General features: G+C 41.8%; 1 protein-coding gene across 2 annotated transcripts; it reads left to right on the top strand.

Moving 5' to 3' along the window:
• Positions 1 to 1362: 1362 nt before the first annotated feature.
• Positions 1363 to 22809, top strand: LOC138961824 (T-complex protein 11-like protein 1). Of its 2 annotated transcripts, XM_070333495.1 has the most exons (10): positions 1363 to 1503; positions 6161 to 6360; positions 7831 to 7963; positions 8859 to 8979; positions 9760 to 9980; positions 11254 to 11390; positions 14924 to 15195; positions 17068 to 17246; positions 17684 to 17850; positions 18774 to 22809. In XM_070333495.1, exons 2-10 carry the CDS (start codon positions 6192 to 6194, stop codon positions 18989 to 18991), a joined length of 1617 nt encoding a protein of 538 aa, XP_070189596.1. In that variant the 5' UTR covers positions 1363 to 1503; positions 6161 to 6191; the 3' UTR covers positions 18992 to 22809. The 2 variants fall into 2 exon arrangements, with proteins under 2 accessions (XP_070189596.1, XP_070189597.1); XM_070333496.1 differs by lacking the exon at positions 18774 to 22809 and having other exon boundaries at positions 17068 to 17251; positions 17684 to 17817.
• The last annotated feature ends 683 nt before the right edge of the window (positions 22810 to 23492 follow it).

Genomic DNA, 23492 nt, shown 5'->3' with positions numbered 1-23492 from the left:
GGAAGGGGAGGGGGAGGGGGCTGAATTGTATTCACAAAGAGAGGGCACATTTCACTCGGTCAAACCATGCACAAAAACAAACAGCACATTAACACACACTGACAATGTTATGGAACTGGCAGTTTTCCAACTACGTGATAGTGGAAAAACTGTCACCCTTTCATATATATCGCATTTAGATTTCTGAATATGTGTCCGTGCAAAACATTAGTACATGATCCAACTTAGAGAAAACAACCAAGGATCAAATGTGAGACAAAGACAAGTTGGCAACAGCTCGTGTGTGCACGTTCTAGATATGACTTAACTGACGTAATCACTACTTTCTGTGTGGCCTCCATAGCTTTCGGCTAGTCAAGTTCGAGTCTGAGTCCGGGAATCCTTTAAAAAAAAGAAGTTATCAAGTTACTTTGAAATGTTGTTTGTTTTGTTCAAGTTGTATGTTAATCAGTATAGCCACGGTGTTCCCTTTTAAATGGGACTGTGTGTGTGTGGAGTCAGTCCAGGGGGGGGGGGGGGGGGGGGAATCTGTACTCCAGCAAGGCCATTTTCCTCCATGTACTCTTTGCGGATGTCCTGTTTAAAAAATAAAATCTAGAACGCTGAGGCCGGCGTGATTAACCATTCAGTCATCCGATCAGAGTGAAATACGTCCGGTTCTTTCTTTATAAAACAGGGGGGGGGGGGGGGGGACAAATATTGAATAAACATTTCACTGGTACCAAGCCGAAATCCGCAGGTCAAAGATTGTCTAATAAAAATTCCAATCAAATTGGTGAAAAACTGTGACAGAGACAGTGCCGCCTCAACTTTTGCAAACGGGAAAACATGACGTCATCAAACTGTCCTATGAAAACTGAATCGGAGAAAAACGGCACAAGAAAATTCCCTCAAGAATATCATATCCATGTCAAATTTCACAAAGATCCGAGTCCATTGAGTAGTCTAGTTTTTGAGATATGATTCACACACACTCACACACTCACACACACACACTCATACCCCGGGAAACATTACTTGGCTGAATGTTAAAAAAAACACCAACAACAAAATAAACAAAATAAAATACATTTGTGTCATTTGCATTATACTGAAGTTGTGAAATTTGCGTTTCAGTGAAACGACACAACCAAACAATAAAAATGCCCAATACACAGTTTAATAAGGAAACAAATATGATAAACAACAACAGAAAGGGTTTCCCGGACCCAGGCTCGAACCGTGGGCAACCGACCGCATGGAAACCAACAGCGTCCAGTAACTAACACATGCCATTAGTCATTAGCCGATTAGGACCACGCTTCGTGAAACATGGCTAAATTTAGTAACACGCTCTCCGTAAATTACACAGTCCGACGTCATTTCCGTAAACAAAGCTGGCGTAGCCTTTGTTAGCTCCGGGTGGTTTCTGCGACATTCTAGAGTAATCGTTGACTCTGGTGCCACGTGCTTGCTCACATATCACCAACACTCGTCATAAAATACATCACTGGCCGTTGAAAGGTAAGGAAGGACCAAGTTGGTTTTGTCAGAAAAGAAAAGCGTTCTCCGCGACCAAACGAGGTCACGGCCTTGCTACCATCTGCTGTCGTGCTGAAGAAGCAGACGACTATTCAATCAGCTGTTTTTCACGCATAACGTTTGCTTTCAGATTTGTTTGGAATGCTTTTCTAAATATTGTCCAGGTTATATCTGACTAAAGCTACCTTAAGGCTTGTAGTTCATGGTAAAAGTAGTTTAACCTTGCTCTGGATATTATGTTTATCTACCCAAATCAACATCAAGCATCATCGTTCATACAGTTTGTTTATCTACCCAGATCTCGACAGTCATTGTTCACCTCGACCGCTCGCGCAGTCTCGGAGGAACACTGGCTGTCTCGATCTGTGTAAAATGTCATATTTTGGTCAGAAATACAAATTAAGTAGAAGTGCAACGCCAAGGCACTGCATACCCCAGCGAAAGACAATCCGCTCTCTTACTCTCTCTCAGTCTCTCTCTCTCTCTCTCTCTCTCTCTCTCTCTCTCTCTCTCTCTCTCTCTCTCTCTCTCTCTCTCTCTCTCTCTCTCTCTCTCAAACACACACACACACACGCACGCACACGCACACACACACACACACATACATACACACACACAAACACACACACATACACACACCCCCCAAGTTACACACATACACACTCACTCACTCACTCTCTCACACACACTTCATACACACAAAACACACCCCCATACGCACATGTATGATATAGACAGACGGACATACACACCTTTACAAACAAACACACATACACACACACATACACTTACGCACATACACACACCCACCCACCCACTCTTTCTCCCTCTCTCTCTTTCTCTCTCTCTTTTAAAAACAGACACACACCCACACACATGTACATACGCACGCATGCATGCACGCACACACACACACAGATACACACACACACACACATTGACTCACACAAATCTCATACACACAAAGCACACACTCATATGCACATAGACCGGCACGGTTGGCCTAGTGGTAAGGTGTCCGCCCCGTGATCGGGAGGTCGTGGGTTCGAACCCCGGCCGGGTCATACCTAAGACTTTAAAATTGGCAATCTAGTGGCTGCTCCGCCTGGCGTCTGGCATTATGGGGTTAGTGCTAGGACTGGTTGGTCCGGTGTCAGAATAATGTGACTGGGTGAGACATGAAGCCTGTGCTGCGACTTGTGTCTTGTGTGTGGCGCACGTTATATGTCAAAGCAGCACCGCCCTGATATGGCCCTTCGTGGTCGGCTGGGCGTTAAGCAAACAAACAAACAAATACGCACATAGACAGACGGACACACACACCTTTACAAACAAACACATACACACTCGTACACACACACAAACATACACACAAACTCATGCACATACACATTCACACACACACACTCTCTCTCTCTCTCTCTCTCTCTCTCTTTCTTACACACACACACACACACACACGAGTACAGACTCATGCACGCGCACACACATACACACACACACACATACACACACACACACAAACAGTAACACTAACACATGTGCACAAAATGAACACACACACACACACCGCTCGAGAGAAAAAGACTGCAGGGAGGCATGACGTCATGATGCATTAATTGACGTCAAAGACTTTCGACCGTGACGTAATCTTCTTAGGCGAGCTTTATCCATAGACTTGGAAACTACGGAATTTCTACCCGTCCAAAGCGGCCTTGGGTGGCGTTTGCTCAAAAAATGGGGGCGCCTATTGCACCCACCGTATTTTTGTTAGTATGATCCCAATTTTTGGTGAACTTCCATCTTCAACTGTAGCCCGTAGCCGGGCACAAAGAATCCTTCTTTATCATGTATTATCGGTATGAAAATTTCTCAAGTCGATTACAGTATAGCGTTCGTGGGATACCTCCAGCTTCGCTCGGATAACGTATAGTGTCGCCCTCTTCTGTTTACAGGCAGTACGGTTGTATTTGCACCTTTCTAGACTGGTATGCTTTGTGTAGGGAGCACCAGCAACAAAGCAGGGGTGTTGCTAGACATTTTCATGTTGGGACATTTGGCCGAAACTGTCAGAAAGCTTTAGGACATCTTGGAAAATTTTCGGCCATTATTTTGGCTCATACAAAGTCACCGCAACATTGAAGCACAAGACTCAAGAGGGGAACACCAATACATACAATCATTATCTTAGGAACACAGATTACAGGGGCGGAACAGTTAAGCCAGAGGGGGGAGGGTACAACCTGGGGTCCAGGGTCCCCTGAAGCAGAAGAATTTTAGCTATTTTATAAACAATTTGTGGCTTATCCTTGATTTTAAACATGATCAACTGGTGTCAGCAGCCACTCATTATTTCTTTTAACGTTAGTATTAAAATTTAAATAATGGCAATTTATCTTCACTGGTCTAATATAGGTCTATGCTGATATCTGCTCCCGACATCATATCAGTGACGTATTCCCGCGTTCTATCTCATGTGACCCATTCCTCTCGGAATTGTGGGAGATAAAATTAAACAATTAACTCTTCCCCCGGCTTTACAGGGGGGTGGGGGGGTCCGGAACCCCCGTAACAACCCCCCTAATCCGCCCCTGGATTATATGTTGCTTACTGCAACTGACACAATCAGCTTTGCTGATTTAACTACATCAGACACCAGTTCTCTGAAACTTTTTTAAACCTTTAACTTTAATTTCTTGAAAGTAAAACTCCTCCAATCTTGTGCTAATCTTGACAAGCCTTGGGAAACATGACTGGTAAAACACCAATAAAAATAAAACGTGTAGGGTGAGCCATTTTGTTTGGAAACCATGATTTGGAGGATGCTTTTCATTCTCTGGCTCAGCAGATTTTGATTCGCGGTGACTATCGTCTGCTATGTCGTCTGCTTCGATCGATTCGACAACACTACTACCACTGACACTGACACTGTCCACATTCGCGGTTTTCCTGTCATTTTGTCCGGAATCACTTACCTTGGCGAAGGGTAGCAAACCTTGGCCAATTTAGTTTATTCTTTTTTGGTTGCGACATGATGTTCAAATCCAAATCGAAAGCACTGCCTGATTGATAAACTATCACGAACCGGCGAACGCAAACGCTGAGAGTGTGGTTTCCCTTGTACAACGGAAACCACTCTGGCATCTATATTTTTTGGCACTGGCTTCCGTTCAAAACATTGATGTTTCGTTTTTGGTATTCGCGAAGGAAATAAACGTCAGTCAGTTGACTAAGTACATGGGCAGCAGTTTTAGCAATCAAAGCCTGACCAATACAAAAAACTGGACAAACTTTGGCCTATTTAGGCGAATACTCTTCGGACATTTGGCCGATAGGGACATGAAAGTTTCGGCCAAAGTAAAACAAAATTGGCGATTGGCCGAAGGGCCGACCCAAACGACACCCCTGCAAAGGAGGGATCTTTAAAAACAGATTACTGGTGTCTCATGACCTTGTTTGGCTTTTTGCCCACTGACTCAGTGACTGCCACATTAAGAGGGTTTGACAGCCACTACGCATTTTGCATTTACGCCTGCAAGCTGTAAAAACAAATCTTTTACGTTTTACACAGGTAAAAAGAAAGAGAAGGATGAGTCATGATCTTATTGGTGACACTGACACAGTGATAGGCAAAGAGGTTTCTTTTGACAGAAATAATATGATAATATACTTTTTGCATTCATTTTATTTGTAATAACTTTTTGTCGCTGAACGGGAAACATCTGTTTTCTGCATATGAGGTTGACTTTAATAAAAAAAAAATCTATTTTTGTTATCTAAATAATTATGTTATTGGGGCAGTAACTTGTTTAGTTTTGTCAATTTTTTTTTAAGTAAACATTTTTTTTTTTAACTTAAGGTTAGTTTGTTACATAGCAAGATATGTTGTTTTTCTGTTCAGCAGACAGATTTTTATGGAAGAGTTTTACAAGTCAGGTCGGCTAACACAGAACAGTCAGGCATATAGCCTTATGAGCTAATGGAGTGAATAGAGATTGTTATGTCCAAGATTTTGTTTCAAAGAAAACTGATCTAACAACAAAGTTAAAAGTTGATGCATTGAGTGTTCTGCATAAAGTTCTGGAAGTCCCTCAGAACCAAGCATGCTCACAAATGAATAAGGCAAAAAACATTGAGACAGATTTTGGTTCCTTAGATTTCAGTTATATTTACTTTTTAGTGCAGAGATGTTGTTACAAGGATTTATTTTCTTTGGCAGAATGACTGCAAACTTATTTTCTGCAATTGTCTGAAGTTTTTAGCGGTCATTGATGTAATTTTCTCCACATTGAAAAAGTATAGGCAACTCGATTGAAATGATTATAACGTTTTCAGTGATTTTAAACAAGTTTCAACATTGGCCAACGAACACCGAACCACATCCCTCCAGACACTGGAAACCTCTATTAGGACTCTCAACTTTAAGACTTGCTCCCTCTTAAGACCCTGTTTTCTCAGACTTTTTGTTCATAACCTCTGTACATTTACCCCCGTTTTAAGACTACCTCCTTTTTAACTTTAAGACTTAATTTTCTCAGATTTTGTTTAGGTATTGAAAGGGAGGTTCAACATGTACCGTAGTATAATTGCTATTCACCATTTATTATTATTCCGTGTTCATTTATAATGTGTTTTAAAGGTGGAAGCAGTCACAAGAGATACACAAAAGGATGGGTGACAACAAAGAGAGTGGCCCAGAGGGTCTCAACAACTCCATCGACGGAGAAATGGCGGTAGATGACGAAAAGAACGGATCCCAGAGCGAAACAGAGAGCAAGAAACGTCGCACTCGGACACCCAGTCCAAACCCAACACCCATGCAGGATCTCATGGTGGCTGGTAGGTTTGTGTGTGTTGGTGTGAGTGTGTTGGTTTGTGTGTGTCTGTGTGTGTGCGACTGTGTGTATGTGTGTGACAGTCACTGTGTGTGTGTGAGTGTGTGTGTGTGACTGTGTGTGCGTGTGTGTGTGTCTGTGTGTCTGTCTGTCTGTCACTGTGTGTGTGTATGTGAAAGAGAGGAAAGATTAGGTGAAGAAGAGGATTTTGAATTTACTTTACAAATACAGTAATGCTATAGTAAATGTTCATGTGTACAGGTCATATCTTTGAAACATTGATTTGAAAGAAGCATTTTGCGATGCCTTATGCATTGTACATGTAACTCATCTTTATTCTATTTTCTTTTAAAGTTTCATTTTGCTGTTTGTACTCATGGTAATTTTGGAAGGTGGATGAAAATAAAAATGCAAATAACATTTATGTATGGATCCATTTGTGGTTTTAAAAATCTTGGCCAGTCGACTAAATAAAAGTGTTAGGGGGACTCCGATGTCATATGGCTCAGAGAAGGGAATCCAATGTTCAGTCGACAGATAAGCAATCTTGTCATCATTTTCACGAGTTTTCATTCACAAACACCTGGGAAATAAATCTCATGTTCCCCATGCAATAAATCGAGGTGGTGAATGGGTTTGAGCTTTCAGGTGAAACGTGGATTGTCAAAGTAAAAGCCAATCAGGCTGATTGTTTGATGTGTGGAACCATCGCGGCTTTGGATTTGTGTTTCCGAGGACAACGATTGTAAGCATTCACTCTCAAAGACCCAATCAATGTTGATAATTACCGCGGCGACTCATGGTCAATTTGCAACTTATCTCTGTAATCGCAAAATCCACAACGAAAAGTCATAAACACTTAAAAGAAAAGAAATATGCTCAACACTTACTGAACTCACAGGTATGATCGCAGCTCTGTACATTTTCACACTGGAAGAAAAGCGTCAACAAGCTACGTTTGACGTCACATACAAGTTTGATGTGTTATCTCGTGCTACTGTGACGATGCTTTGTGGCCCGGAGTTGGATTCTAAAAATTCGTCTCCCTGTGGATTATTGTGCATTTTGTTGCACAACCAAAATGATGACAAAAACGATGTTTGGTGGCTTGTTGTCAGACCAGCATTTTGTTGTTGGTCCTCGGGGAGCATATCGCCTTTTGTCTCATATTTATCAAACCAAGGCCTTTGGCCTTGGTTGATAAAGATGAAACAAAAGACGACATGGTCCCCTTGGACCAACAAAAAAGCTGGTCTGTCAACAAGCCACCAAACATCTTATATTATCACCATGGTCAAAAAACAAGAATTGTAGGTTATTGGTAAGTTTAATTTTTAACAAAACATTACATTTACGGTATGTCGACCCAATGGTAGGCAGACAGACAAACACTTATGCTACAAATAATGAACTTATCTCAAGTCTTTGATGAATCTTGCATGCAGGATGATCACCATGGTGTTTTTTCTGACAGCTTCCCCGCCCAAGTTCATCTCGTTCGAGCAGTTGATGGACGCAGCGAACGGCGTGAAGAACATGTCCCTGGCCCACGAGATTGCCGTCAACAGTGAATTTCAGATTGAGAAGTTACAGCCAGAGAAAAACAGGTGAGGGATAATTTTGATCTACATGATCCTAGGGTCAGTGGTTCGAATCCAGGCCGGGACGGACACGGGCCAACTTCATGTGCAGACTCGGAGATGGTATCCATGTCCCACCCTCGTGTCACCACAGTGACATGTAAAACTAAGACCTTGCAGGTGGCTGGTTACACTTAAACACGCATACAACTGGGTATCTCATCTGAGGTCGGGGTAACACCCAGGAACATGCCCCTAATGGCTTCACTGTGAGGGCATAAGGCCAAAAAAAAAAAAAAAGGTCTGTTTACGGTAACATAGGCCAATAAAATAGGGTCGGTAGGTTGGGGTTTTTTTTCGTTTTTTTTCTCCAAAAAACCATATTTTTACGTGTTTTTTTTTTTTTTTCCCAAATGCCAAAAGAAAGTCTAGGGTCGCGCGAAAAAAATAGGGTCGGTCGGGTTACCGTAAACAGACCTCACACTGACATTGTTCTCTTTGAACATACATACTTTTTAAACATAGTTTATTGCCATATTATCTGTGAGGTAAACTATTGTGATGGTTTTTGCAAACATTAAAATGTAGTTTGTGGTTGGTAATAACTATGAAATAAACAATACTTACAACTTGCAAGCTTTTGACATTTTGCCAACGTCAGGTTTAAGTTCTGGAGAGATTTATGTCAGCTTTGAAATCAAGTCCTGGTTACAATGTTGTTGTTTTCCCTGGGTATAATTATTCTCTAGGTGGTTGTATGCTTTGTTCATGATTACAGGTAACTCCAGTTGGCATGGTGATAAGATACATGTAGGCCATCACACCACAGGAAAGTGTAGACTATTTCCATTAATGTACAAGACAGCATCACCACATCATGTTGCAGTGCAGTGACACATTGTGTGATCATGTTTGTCGACAGCATCGAGAAGCAGGTGAAGGAGGTGATGCAGAAGGCATTCTGGGACGCGCTGGAGGCCAAGCTATCCCAGGATCCCCCAGACTACTCTCACGCCCTGGTGCTCATCGAGGAGGTCAAGGAGGTATGATCCTTTCTTTGGGTGTTGCTGGGGGGGGTGTGAAATAACAACAAAAATAAACAAGTAATAAAAATGTATCCACTTGTAACCGAGTGTCGGAACACAACAATCACCTTTGGAGGCAGAGCCCAGTCAAACAGGATCGATAATTTTAGAGCTACTAAAACTGTTATGGGTACACAAAGGTTCCAAAGAACAAACAAGCAGACCGCAGCAGTAAGACCCTATCAAAAACAGAACACTCAACGGCCGACAACTGCAGAGCCTGCTGTGAAGGGTGACGCAGTAGTCTCCCTGTCTGACACTGTTGCATGTTGATACAAGATCTATGTATTCCTTTCTGATGGACGCAGTGGCCTAGTGGAAAAGATATCAGCCTCCTATGCGGAAGGTCGCGGGTTCGAATCCCGGCCGCACTTGATGGTTTAGGGTGGAGATTTTTCCGATCTCCCAGGTCAACTTATGTGCAGACCTGCTAGTGCATTATCCCCCTTTGTGTGTACAAGCAAGCACTAGACCAAGTGCACACGAAAAAGATCCTGTAATCCATATCAGAGTTTGGTGGGTTCCAGAAACATGAAAATACCCAGTACGCTTCCCTCAAAATCTGTATATGGCTGCCTGAATGGCGGGGTAAAAACACTCATACTTGTAAAAACCCACTTGTGCAAAAACATGAGTGAACCTGGGATTTTCAGCACATGAATGAAGAAGAAGAAGAAGAAGTATTCCTTTCTGCAAGTCTGTCAGAAACTAGACTGTGCTATGTCTGAATGTGTGCAGAACCTGCTGTCCTTGCTGTTGCCCCAGCATGTGCGACTGCGAGCCCAGGTGCTGGAGGTGCTTGACATGGACCTGATCCGCCAGAAGATCCACAACGAAGCCTTTGACATCTTCTTCTACGCCAGCTACGTGATGGGCACCATGGCGCGGCTCTGTGCCCCCGTCAGAGACGAGAGGGTGGCCGCGCTCAAGGAGCTGAAAGACGTGGTGCCCCTTTTCAAGTGAGAATCTTAAACATTAATGAGGCAGAGCGCTGTTTAGAGATCTGATAAACAGAGGAAGTAAGCGCTCTAAATGCATATGACATTGTGTAATAGAGTAAGTGAGAGTTATTCAGTCAGGTGCCAGGAGACTGGTTCCGAATAACTCTCACTTACTCTATTACATATGTCGTTTGCATTTAGAGCGTTTACTTCCCTTTGTTTATCAACTTTTTTTTTAGTGAGTTTTTGTGTATGGTGCTTTCTTGGAATTTCTTTTTTTCTTAAACACCTAGTCAACTATAATTTCTAATTCTTGGGTCAAGGGCTCGAATCGAGGCCAGAACGGACACAGGTCAACTTTGTTTGCAAACTCAGAGACGGTATTAATGTCCCAACCCCATGTCACCACAGTGTAAAAGACCTCAGTAATTCTGCCTTAAGTGCAGGTGGCTGATTACACCTAGCAACACACACCTCCGGGTAGTGTGACTCTTGTTGCTGCTAGCTTTTGGCTGGGAGGAAGCCACCCGGATTACCCAGCAATGGGATCATGAAGTGCAGTGGAACACCCATTTTAAGTCCAATATGTGACTTCCACCTTTTTAAGACCTGGATTTTTTTGTGTGTGTTCTGTTCATATCCCCTGTAAATTGTCTTCCTTTTTAAAGGTGGTCGTCTACATTTTTGCTTTTTTTCAATAATCTTATGGTTAGATTTCGCTAAAAAGTGATGTCAGATGATGAATGAACCATGGGGAAAAAAGTTATAGAAAAAAAAATAGTAAAAAAAGATTTTAATTTTGGGCAGCGTGACTCACGCTTCCAATATTTTGTTTTCTGTTTGCTGAGAACATGTGCTCTGCCTAAAAATACTGACCAATCAAATTCATGTCACTATGCTTATAGCCACGCCCAAACAAGTGCAGCAACAGTTTGACACTGGAGCGCTGTCCACGCTTTTTTTTAAACGCACGAAATGCACGGGATTTGAGAGGAGTTTTGCGCTTGGCATTTTCCAAATAAGGATATCCTACTATGAGTACTACGCTGGAATACTACAATGAATTTTCAAACGGCTACACTGGCTTCGTCTTTCCTGATCCAAAGGGGGTACGGGTGTATTGTGGATAATTGTAGATAATAGACTCTGCATTTTAATGGTCAAATGGCGATTTCGGTATAAAAATGTAGACAAGGACCTTTAAGACCTGATTTTCTCAGTTTTTTTGAGGTCTTAAAAGGGTTCTAATGTAATGAAAAGGAAAAAAAATTAAAAAAAATTCTTATCACAGGGAGATCTTTGAGGTGCTGGACCTGATGAAGATGGACATGGCCAACTTCACCATCCAGCAGATGCGGCCGTACCTGCAGCAGCAGTCTGTCGACTACGAGCGCAAGAAGTTTAACGAGTTTCTCAAGACTCAGGAAGGTAGTAATGATAAAAGTAGAGGATGAAAGTGGCTTGTTCATTTCAATGCTTGTTATTCTCTGAGGTGCCAGGAAATTGGTTCCGCATTAATCTCATGTTATGCATATAGAGCGCTTACTTCCCTTTGTTTTTGAGATCTCAGGAAGATAAGCTTGCACAAGGGGGATCCTCATGCCCCGGCCCTCTCACAGTAGTCAACTCAAGTGGATCTTTTGTTTTCTCTTCATTTGGTGTACATTTCAAGTGTAGGCCACTGCAGTTGTTGACTGCAGGTTGAACTGATGCCGATGTGTGCTTGACTTTATGCATGTATTACAAAACAAAACTGAAAGATATCAAAATTGGGCTTGCACATGAAATTCAGTCTCATGTATAATATTAACAAGGGAGCAGATGGGTTAGCATAATTATTTGTATCATGCTTTCCATTGGTCAGAATTGGAGTGATACCTTAAAGGCCAACATCCAAAAGAATTTTTCTCCTGGAGCGACCTAAACTTGAACCCGTCGCTATTCTTGCATGTCTGTTTACTTCGTGCTGCACGCAAAAATTGAGCGACTTCCTTGCCGCGTGGATTGACGAAGCTATTTTATTCTCGTGACTGAAAACACTGCAGTGCGTGCAGTTTTTGACGAGCCGTGGTCTCGGCTCGAAAGCTGTTTGTGGAGGCTGCGTGCTATAATTAGCTGACCTGCTGCGCGAGCAGTCACTGCAGAGTTTTGAGATAACTTTGTAACACGTTTTATTTTATGCTCCTCAAGAATACAACTTTGGGCAACGTGCCACGTAAAACTACACGCAACAAGGATTCAGTAGGTACCAAACATGCCTTGGTCAGAATGTAAATTAATCTTTATAAAGAAGTAGGCTACTTCAAACGACAGCCACAGCCACGGTTGGGTTCACGGCATCAAACCGATGCGACTCTCCGTCATATCATACACGTAATCAATCAAATAGATGACTAATAAACATGTAAACTACATGTATACGTCTATCGTCGGACATAAGAAAGTGGAGCTTCCCCCGGGCCTGTGCATGTGTTGTTCGTTGTGCGTGTGTAAATGTACACAACAAACTGACCACAAAACTGAGACAGACCTCTTTCGCTTCAGTCTTGCAGAATTTAAAGACGAATACAGGTAGAGCGTGCATTATACTAACTGTTTGGTAAAAGTATCAAACGTTTCTTTTTATAAATAAGTGGCAGGCTTACAGGAATACAAAGAGGCGCAAGTTGAAAGTAATGGATATATCTCTGGAAGATGCCATCAGTCCAAGTTGTCAAATGAAATCAAAGATGACAGAAACAGAAGTTTTCCATACAAATGTTGGTGTTTCAAAGGAAGTTTGCATTCTTTCAGATAATGATATAGACGAGGTGGCTGTTTGTTATGAAGTTTCAACAAGCCAACATTCAAATGATTTTACTTCATCTACAGATTTTTTAAATTCAGCACTTCATAACTGTCATTATGAACTTGGAATCAGAGAGAGACCGTCTTTCCATTGTCATTCATGCCATAGATTTTTGTTTCAGAATCAATGTTTCACATGGCGTTCACAAGAGAGCATGCGAAGTTTCCGACAGTCTTTAGGATTTGTAAAAAAGGCCGTGTTTTGCTGTACATGCAAAAATTACCTGTCAAAAGGGAAAGTGCCTAACAGATTGCAACAACATTCCTATTTTAAGCTCAGCCACACGCCGACATGGAAGTTCAATGGTACTTTCAAACTTTTTCTTCTCTTCGTCGTATTTAATTTCTTTCTATTTCATAAGTCGAGTGCATATGATTTCGGCTCGTGTTTATCGTGAGATGGACTTAGTTTCTTGTATTCTGTGGGTTCGACAGATTGACTAAATGTTGTAATTTCGCCTTACGCGACTTGTTCTCTCTCTGTTGGCAGCGTGTAATGCAGCTGGTTAGAAATTAGAGTTTTATTTTGCAAAGTGTGTACCAAAAGTTTGTCATGAGCTGCTTTAGGTTTGGGGTGTGGGTTGGTTTGATATTTCCTCCTTGCAGATCAAATCTGTATTCATTTTTGATGTTGTGTCTTATTTTGTGAAAGGAAACATGCAGACTGACTGAACGCATATATATATAATTATGTAACTCATAAACACATGGGTGTAGTTATGTTCAAGAACACACACACACACACTCACACACTCACACACACACACACACATACACACACACACACATACACACACACACACACATACACACACACAACTGTGTAGATGTATCGTACACCTGATATATTACTCAAACAAAATTGAAGTTCACGAAGAAATCGTTTTATTTCTGTGTCATTCAACATCTAGTTTGAATCAGACAAATTGAAACTGGTACAAATATTCAATAATGTTGCGATGTGGAAATGGACACGATATCGGAAAAGATAGACAACGGCAAGATCATTCAAGTATGTACATGCTTGTTGATGTCTACTTAGGCGATGCTCAGAACACTAGTTAGATCTTCCGAGATTAAAAAATGACGATGATCTGTAAACAAACCAGGACAAGGAAAGAAAGACAAAACGTATTTGAAAACAAATCATACTATACAGATTGACAAACTGAAACTTCGAACTCTGTTGATATTTCACGGGAGATGAGGTAGGGTGCAAACGTATATAATTATACTGACTACATTTTGTTACGTACTCATCAACAACAACAAAAACCGATATAACCAAAGACACACACACACACACACACACACACACACACACAACGAATGAACAATAGAAAGCGTGATAAATTCCTGGCCAGAAATCAGTTACAAAGACCTGAAAGTCTGCTGAATGGAACTGGTTAATGTACACATTTGAACTGCTGTCAAAATTACTATGTAATACGATATTCGGGTTTTAAAATTGGTAGCACATTACAACCAATAATGATGTTTTTTGCTTCGGCATTGAAGCAATGTTCACTATTTACTAACAAAATAATGACGAAATAAACACAAAACCAAATCAGTGAGGCAGAGGGGACAAAAAGCCGAGCGGGTGTGTGTGTGTGCGTGTGTGTGTGTGAGCTAGTGTGTGCCTGTGTGTGTGTGTGTGTGAGTTTGTGTGTGTGTGCCAGTGTGTGTATGTGTGTGTGTGTGTGTGTGTAGAGCGATTGAGACCAAACTACTGGACCGATCTGTCGAACCCACAGAATACAACTGCACGCACTGCAGTGTTTTCAGTCACGAGAATAAAACAGCTTCGTCAATCCACGCGGCAAGGAAGTCGCACAATTTTTGCGTGCAGCACGAAGTAAACAGACATGCAAGAATATCGACGGGTTCAAGTTTAGGTCGCTCCAGGAGAAAAATTCTTTTGGATGTTGGCCTTTAAATGTAAGACTCCTTTGATGAAAGAACATCTTCCAGAGAAAGCTATATTCTGCTGCCCCGCCTTTGGCTGTTGTGAAAGAACACATTCTACGATTTGTCAGCCCCGGTTTTGTACTGTGTGAGTTAGCTCTAAAAGATCTGTTTTGAAGACAACACTGTTGTTTGATCATGTGCAGAGAACGGGACAGATGGTCTGGAGTTTACACGTCTGTGGCTCAAGCGAAACTTTCAGAAACTTCTGGCGGCGGAGAAAGAGGCTGCAGAACAAGGGCAGACAACTTCTTCAACGCCAAACGGAACAGGCAACGATTCCGCTGCAACATCACCACCTCCCTTGCCATCGTCTTCATCATCATCACCACCGTCATCGAAAGCTACGCCAGCCAACATCCTGAACGAGGGTTACATGGAAACGCTGAACTGGGATCCTAACAACATCTACCCAGAGGTATGTCTAAGAAGTGTGGGTGAAGACGGTAGTATGCATTTTTTTTGTACATGTCGTACATTGTATATCAAAGTAGCTCATTGGAATTGTCCTCTTGAGAAAGGATACGGCTGTCACCCTCTTGTGCCAGGCAGTATGGAGTATCAAATACGTGTTGTTCAATGTTATAAAATCGTTTTCTCAAATGTTTCAGGAAACATAAACCATGTTGTGTTCTACTACATTGCATATTAAGCGATACCACAATGACATTGCTAATGCCAGCAAAGTATTTTTGTTAACTCATCTCTTGTTGGGGTTTCACCCTGTAAACTACAGCATTTACTCTCTGCCACTTGTACAACATGCGTCAAACTTGACAGTGGACTGGGAATGTAGGAATCGTGGAGGTACAGTGAAAATATGAAAAAATCAGGTCTTGAAAAGCAGGGAGTCTTAAGATGGGGGTAAAATTTACAGAAGTTATGAACAGAATATCTGAGAAAACATGGTCTTAAAAGGGAGGTTCCACTGTAATGGCAATAACTGTGCTTTTCTCAAAACTTGAGAACACTGTTATAGCCTTTAGAAGCGCTCTATCTCCTTCTTCTTCTTCAGCGTTCCAGATTGTTCTGGTTACGTGTGAGCTCGTTTGCCCATTTGGGTTCCCCACACTATACTCTGAGAGCATAGTCAGCTTCACTCCGCTTTCGTTGAGTAGGCATGCTGGGTATTTTCGTGTTTCCATAACCCACCGAACTCCGACATGGATTACAGGATCTTTTCCGTGCGTACTTGGTCTTGTGCTAGCGTGTACACACGAAGGGGGTTATGTCACTTAGCAGGTCTGCACATAAGTTGACCTGGGAGATCGGAAAAATCCCCACTCTTAACCTACCAGGCGGCAGCGACCGGGATTCGAACTCCCGACCTCCCGATTAGGAGGCCGACGTCTTACCACCACGCCACTGCGCCCTCTCGAAGCGCTCTATCAAATTTCAGTGCCTTCCCTTCCTCACTCACACAGCGTGAAAAGCGTATAGCTCTCCTCATTGTCTGGACCCCATTAAAAACGCAATAAATTGAGAGTCCACTATGCATACAAAGTAGTTTTAGAAGTGTGTCAATGGAGGTTTGATGCAGTCATGTTATTTTGTTATTGGTAAAATGCAAATGCAAAAAACTGAGGTGGCAAAAAGGTTTGATGCAGGGAGGATAAGAAATACTCAGATGTAGTTTTTAGAGTGAGATACAGGTGCAGAAAAATAGTATATCCTACATATATGTGAGAGAGACACTCGTGAGATAATAATCGTTCAAATCACACGTGTGTATATCATGTAAATGAGGTCATGTCAAGCAAGTCTGGCAGGGACCTGTTTTTTCATTGCTTATGATGCCAAAGTCACCGAGACAAGCGTCATTATATAGACAAACAAATTGCGCTCGCTAATTGCCCTCGATGAATTTTTAGAACTAACACGTCACGCCACACTTTCAGAGTGACGTTTCTTTGCTTTGACGTAATAGATTGCACGAGGCTTTGGAAGAGATCGAGGTTCCAAAACAAGCGTCTTCAATTAGTTGCCTCGACTGCAAGACATTTTCACGTAAGTACAGTATGGAGGATAAACAGAATACTACATGGCTTCCTGTGTCGTACCAGATTTAAACTCGTTGCTCTTTCAATTATTGAAAAGCGGCTCGCATTCGCTCGCAGTTCAATATTTTAAAAAAACAACTCGTGTAAATCTGGGACGACAAAGCAAGCCATGTAGTATTCTCTATAAAGATAACAGGAGGGTACCTAATCTCACCTATTGTATTTTTTTTCTCCAAACATTAAATTGATTGATTTTTTTGATTGATTGATTGATTGATTTTCATTGACAGTCACTGGTGCTGGACCAGAGCCGGTTCTGTGAGATAGAGAAGAAGTGCAAGCTGCTGACCACCATAGCCGCAGTCCAGCTGGTCACCTATAGCTCAGTGGGTGCTCCCATCGCCGGTATCAGCTCTCTCAAGACCACTCTCAAGTCTCACGTACAGACACTGCTGGAAGGAGAGTCTGTGTAAGGTTTGGTGTGTGTGTGTGTATGTGGGGGGGGGGGGGGTCACCTATAGCTCAGTGGGTGCTCCCATTGCCGGTATCAGCTCTCTCAAGACCAGTCTCAAGTACAGACACTGCTGCAAGGAGAGTGTGTCAGTTATAGTGTGTGTGTGTGTGTGGGGGGGGGGTCACCTGTCGCTCAGTGGGTGCTCCCATCGCCGCTATCAGCTCTCTCAAGACCACTCTTAAGTCTCAAGTACAGACACTGCTGCAAGGAGAGTCCCTGTAAGTTATAGTGTGTGTGTGTGTGGGGGGGGGGGGTGTATTGTGTGAAAGAGACGTGAAGACGGCCGTGGTGAACGTGGCAGAGCAGCTGAAGAAGGACGTCAACGAGTGTATGGTGCAGCGTTCATACTATTACCATCACTATGGTTACCATCTACCTGTATTGTGTGACAGAGACGTAAAGACGGCCTTGCTGAATGTGGCTGAGCAGGTGAAGAAGGATGTCAACGAGTGTCTGGTGCAGCACGGCTTCAGTCCCATGGACGATACAACGACACAGACTCTGCAGGGGCAGATCACTGATCTTGCTGACGCTGATAACACCATCATCAAACTCATGAGTAAGTACTGCTAACTTCTTCAGTGTTCATTGGGTGAAACTCCCACCTTCACCCATGGTTTATGTGTATGACTGTTTTCCCCCTGCCATTTAGGCAGCTGTACTCCGTTTTTATGGGGATGCATGCCTGGTATTTTCATGTTTAATCATAAAAAAATATTAACCCACAAGACGCAGCTGGATTTCAAACACTACACCTTCCATTTGAAAGATACTGGTAACTACTACCTTGGAATGTCTAACCTTAAGAAAACAATTTAGTCAACCGTCACAGCACAGCAGATGCCGTTCCGCTGATATGGAATATTTATCTGCACAGTTGACAGCAATACATTGGCATAGCAAAATGAACATCTCCAAGAAAGCATGTCATCAGTATGAACAGAAGAGTTACTCACCCATTTTTTATGTTCAGGTAAACTATTCCATTTTTGTGTGTGAGTGATAGATGTTTTCCAGAAACGACTGTCAGGATTTTCAAGCTGTTGGGGAAGTGTTGCGCCCCACTTTAGTGAGTAAAAAAGAAACACTTAGTCGACCAGTTAGAAGCAGCTATCGCAGCAAATAACCGACTCCGATGTGTATGTAATGCAGTGTCTTTTAAAGTGGGGTGCAACTCTTCCACAATGCTTGGAAATGCTGACAGAGTTACGTGTATTTCTGAACATCATCTATAGACCTTTTCGGTATCTGAGCAGCTCTCGCGAGACACGCTCTTTGTTATGCTTTGAACATCGCGAGAACTTCGAACTTTGGCTTGTGCAGCTCGCACGAGATCGCTGTACCGCATGCTTTGCTATGCTCTGAAGTTTGCGAGAGATCACGAGAGCTTGGAATACCGATAGGGTCTATTCAGATCTTAGACAATGGAGATGATTTATGGGAGATACAACACACACTTGATTGACTCTTTTCTTGTTCCAGACCAAAGAATGATGGCCTTCATCAAAGACTCCATCTCAACGCGACGTGTGGAGCCCCTCAAGGTGCCAGCCGGATTCTCTGCCGTCGAGACCGAGCTTTCGCAGACGCTCGGACAGTTTCTGCGCCTCATCTCACACAACCGTTCAGTGTTCGGCCCGCACTACTCAGACATTATCTCACGCTTGTTGGAATGGCAGCAAGACCTGTCGCCCCGTTAAGCCGCCTGCAGACGCTGCGTCTTTAGCCTGCACAATTCAGACATTATCTCGCCCTTGTTGAAACGACAGCAAGACCTGTCGCAACGCTGAGTCTTCTGCAGAGTCTGCGTCTCTGTTTCTCTTGCCATTGTCTCATCCGTACTCCTTTAGAGTTGCTTGTGGCTTTGAATGTGAGGTTTTGAATGTGAGTCCGGTTTTGTTTAAAGAAACTTAAACTAGTGCATTGTGCAGTATTTTATTTTTCAATCTGGTTTGTGGGTTGAAGATATCAAATACTAGATTCCAAATGTTTTATTTTTGCGTTTTGTTTGGAAACAACTCGGTAGTATTGGCATTTTATGTTGAAGCGTGATGCCTTGTTGTTGCTAGCATTATTGTTGCTAGCAAATATTGGTTATGCTGGAAACAAAAATGTGTTGTCATAGCCTTTATACCAGAGAGCACTTTCGGTTAGTGACAGGGTGAGGTATGACCATACATGTGAGATTTAAAAACTCATTATATCAGATGAGATTCGTATTGGTATTATTGTCTTTACATGGGGGTTGAAGATTCTTTCCTTCTGTTGTAGATCATCAGGAAAATAAGTACCCATCTGTTGAGACCCCCCGCGGGTTAGGGGGAAGAATTTACCCGATGCTCCCCAGCATGTCATAAGAGGCGACTAACGGATTCTGTTTCTCCTTTTACCCTTGTTAAGTGTTTCTTGTATAGAATATAGTCAATGTTTGTAAAGATTTTAGTCAAGCAGTATGTAAGAAATGTTAAGTCCTTTGTACTGGAAACTTGCATTCTCCCAGTAAGGTAATATATTGTACTACGTTGCAAGCCCCTGGAGCAATGTTTTGATTGGTGCTTGTGTGAACAAGAAACAATTAACAAGTGGCTCTATCCCATCTCCCCCCTTTCTCCGTCGCGATATAACCTTGAACGGTTGAAAACAACGTTAAACACCAAATAAAGAAAGATGTTGAGGACTTTACTGGGGGTAAAGAGCATCCTTCTACCTTCACACACACACACAAATAATACAGCCTTGCTCTTTTGCGTGCATTTTGGGAATTTTGGGGAATTTGTTGCTGAATTAATTTTGTAACAAACATCTGTTTGAACCTGCTAAATCCATTCTGCCAAAAGTATGCACAGGAAGCAGCCAGGCTGTTGAGTTTTGACATATGTAGTGTCTGAAAGAAAATCAGAGATCAGATTTCAAACTAGTCGGTTCACATGTTGTCGTGTGGCATTGTCATTCACCCCTGAAATGTTTCTAGGATTCTTCCTTTCTAGCCTGTTCCCCGTTCTTTTGATAATCGTGTCCCCAAAACCACAGTTGACTTTTCAACCGCCCTGCTAGGTTTTTGAAACCATTTCCGTGCCATTTTCTCTTACCTCCTGCTCAGTTTCGTACGTAAGGTTTCAGTTGTTTGTTGTAGCGCATGGTTGAGATTTGCTGATGTAGAGAGTGTGTATGCTGGGCATGAAGTGACAGGGATGAAAATTCTCCGTTTTTTCCGACTTTTCCGATTAGTTTCAATGGGCCATCCGATTTATTTGTGCGATTCCGGTTTTTTTACGGTACGGTTTCTGTTTAAAGACGAACAGTCTCATCCTTCTCAAACAAAATGGCGAGCGCGAAAGTTCTCCAACGTGACAAGGATCGACTTCCCGATTCATGCTCCAAGAACAAATTCCGATGGGATTGGATGGACAAACACATCGATGATGTTCGAGTTGGGGACGTTATCCGAAAATTGGACGAGGAAGGCGTGGTGAAGTGCGTGTGTTGCGGAAAAAACATTAAGTATGGTCAGGCCTGAAAGTCTCGGTCATTGTTTTTTGAGCGGGCCGAGACTAGTTGGCAGTCGTGTCGTAGATTGTTGACACTCTCTCTCTCTCTCTCTTTATTTTGCACCCACTGACATTTTTTTTCCCGGGGCAGCATGCCCCTGGACCCCCCCCTAGTAGTCTGAAAGTGATATAAAATTCTATATATATATATATATATTTCATGACAATACCAGCTTGTTGTAATCCCTTTTTAATGCCTGAAAAAGAAGTAGATTTGCTTTCAAATGAGCACCAGATTGCTTCATTTTGTATGTATTTTGGGGCCATGTTTGAATCCAATTTTAAGGCTCAGATAGCCCCAGATTGCACCAAATTGCACCCTTGAAAAAAAAAAATTCCGGGGGGGCATGCCCCCGGACCCCCCTAGAAGTCTTGGCGCTTCGCGCCTGCGAAACTTGGCGCTATGCGCCTTCGAATTTTTTTTTCAGTTTTTTTTTTCCTTCAGTTTTCATCCCTGAGTGAGTGATTATTGTGCCAACAATGGCTATGGAGCAGGAAAGTTAGTTCCAACAGATTGTATGCATTGAACAGGGGTGGGCACTTGAAAAATATTGCAGTTTTTCTGACATAGTCAGGCGGTTTTAGGACAGAGCAGTTAGCATCAATTATTCAAATTGTGTGCATTTAGAGTGCACTGACGCATGTTTTTTTGATCTGACGCATTTTTCTGACCCCTGGCTGGTCAACCGTCTGATAGTTTTGACATGTAGGATGTCTTCTGGCCATCAATTTTCCTACTAAAACAGGACATTTGGATCTATACATAATTTGAATCTAGATCCAACAGACCTTTTGTCCTGTGAATCTGGGAACAACACTGTTGTTTTGATCATATTGGTCTGCATCAGTGTGTGTCGTTGTGTGTTTTCTTACGCTAGTCTTCCTGTAGTATAATGAATTTTTCATTTTATATCCAAAACATATACTTTTATTTGTACAGTACTTTGTCGAAGGATGTCTTCTTAACAGCTGTGTTTGATTTTAACTTCTCACTTGAAATTAAAAAGTGTTCTATGTCTGTGTCTGTGAACCTTGATGAACTCCAAACTCTGGTGATTAAAGATCCTTGCAGTTGCAGTCATTTTCAGACAGATTGTTCAAGAGTTGAAAAGTAGCGACGATGCAAACAAATGTTTAAAGCTTTAAGCAGAAACCTAACCTTATTATGACATTTGCGCTTTCCAATAATGATTTTACAGTCTGAACACACAAAGAATGCTGACATGTGAATAACATTGTGTCAGTTTCAAACAGTTTCTAATTGAGTGGTATGTTTTGTGTTTGTTATTATCCATTTCTGCAAATGTATTGAATTCTGTTTTGCAATGGAATTCAATCAGCCAAAAGTTGATTGTCATGATTCGATTGAAAGGACCGGTGTGTGTAGCTGATCAAGGTTTCACTGCATGGAGAGAAACAAGTATGATACAGCAGCGTGACATGCTAACGTTGATGTGTTTGTATAATACAGGGTGAACCAGTATTACAATGTAATGCATACCTGTCTGTGTTAGTGATGTGTGGATTTTTATTTCTGTACATATCCATGTTAATCTTATGTTGATGTAGGTTCTGTACATGTTGTAGTTTGTTTTCATCATTGCATTTTCAATGTGTGCTGTTCACAGAATGGTATTGGTTGTACGCTCTCTGGGGTCATTTTCCTTTGAATGTGGTTTTCTAAAATGCAAGAAATTGTGTGTGTGTGTGTGTGTGTGTGTGTGTGTGTGTGTGTGTGTGTGTGTGAGCATGTGTGTGTGTGAGCATGTGTGTGTGAGCATGTGTGTGTCATAATTATGTATGATGCCTGTTTTAATGCAGAAGATAGAACCATTGATTTTTTTCTCAACTTTATCCAAAGCCGGCGTAAACGACTTTACATTTTGCTTTCTTATCAATTTTTATTCATAATATTCTTGATTTTCTAATGATGTGCAATTAAAGAAGCGCCTCGACTGCGATAATTACAATTGCCATCTTCTGTTTTGATTTTTAAGGTGGTTGACTTTGTTTGCCATTTCAATGTGTTTGTTACTTCAAAGTATCATTTACACTTTTCCTCTTCTGTGTTCGTGTTATACCAGGTAACTATTGCATCTTTTGTACATATAGTCATTGGCCCCTCTGAGTATTGAAATCTGTTTTTCAAATACATATTCATCCAAATAATTATGTCAGTGCAAAAATCAAGTTGCTAATCTGCCCGTCCGTGAAGGCATGAATTTGTGATAGTGCATCATCCGTAAATATATTTTCAATACATTGTGCATGTACTCGCTTTTCAGATACATTGGTGATCAATTATATTTTCAATGAAACATGATCAGCCTTTGGTTATCTTACATTTGATGGATCTTTGTTTTCCTTATATTGTAATGCTTGAAATATACATTTCCTGAAATGTATTATGTGAATTACAAAGTGAGCTGTAATTTTTGTTTTTTCATTTTAAATATCAAACAAAGGGAAGTCACTCTTGCATCAAGTGGCACCTCTTTTGGGTCTATCACACTACAGAGGAACCCCCCTTTTAAGACCTCCAAAAATCTGAGAAAATTAGGTCTTAAATAGGAGGGTGTCTCAAAATGGGGGTAATTTGACAGAGGTTTATGACCAGAAAGTCTTAGAAAACAGGGTCTTAAAAGGGAGGGAG

The sequence above is a fragment of the Littorina saxatilis genome, linkage group LG3 (genome assembly GCF_037325665.1).
Source record: "Littorina saxatilis isolate snail1 linkage group LG3, US_GU_Lsax_2.0, whole genome shotgun sequence".
Taxonomy (NCBI): Eukaryota; Metazoa; Mollusca; class Gastropoda; order Littorinimorpha; family Littorinidae; genus Littorina; species Littorina saxatilis.
Note: the sequence above shows the minus strand (reverse complement) of the source record. Positions and strands in the feature narration are given on the sequence as shown.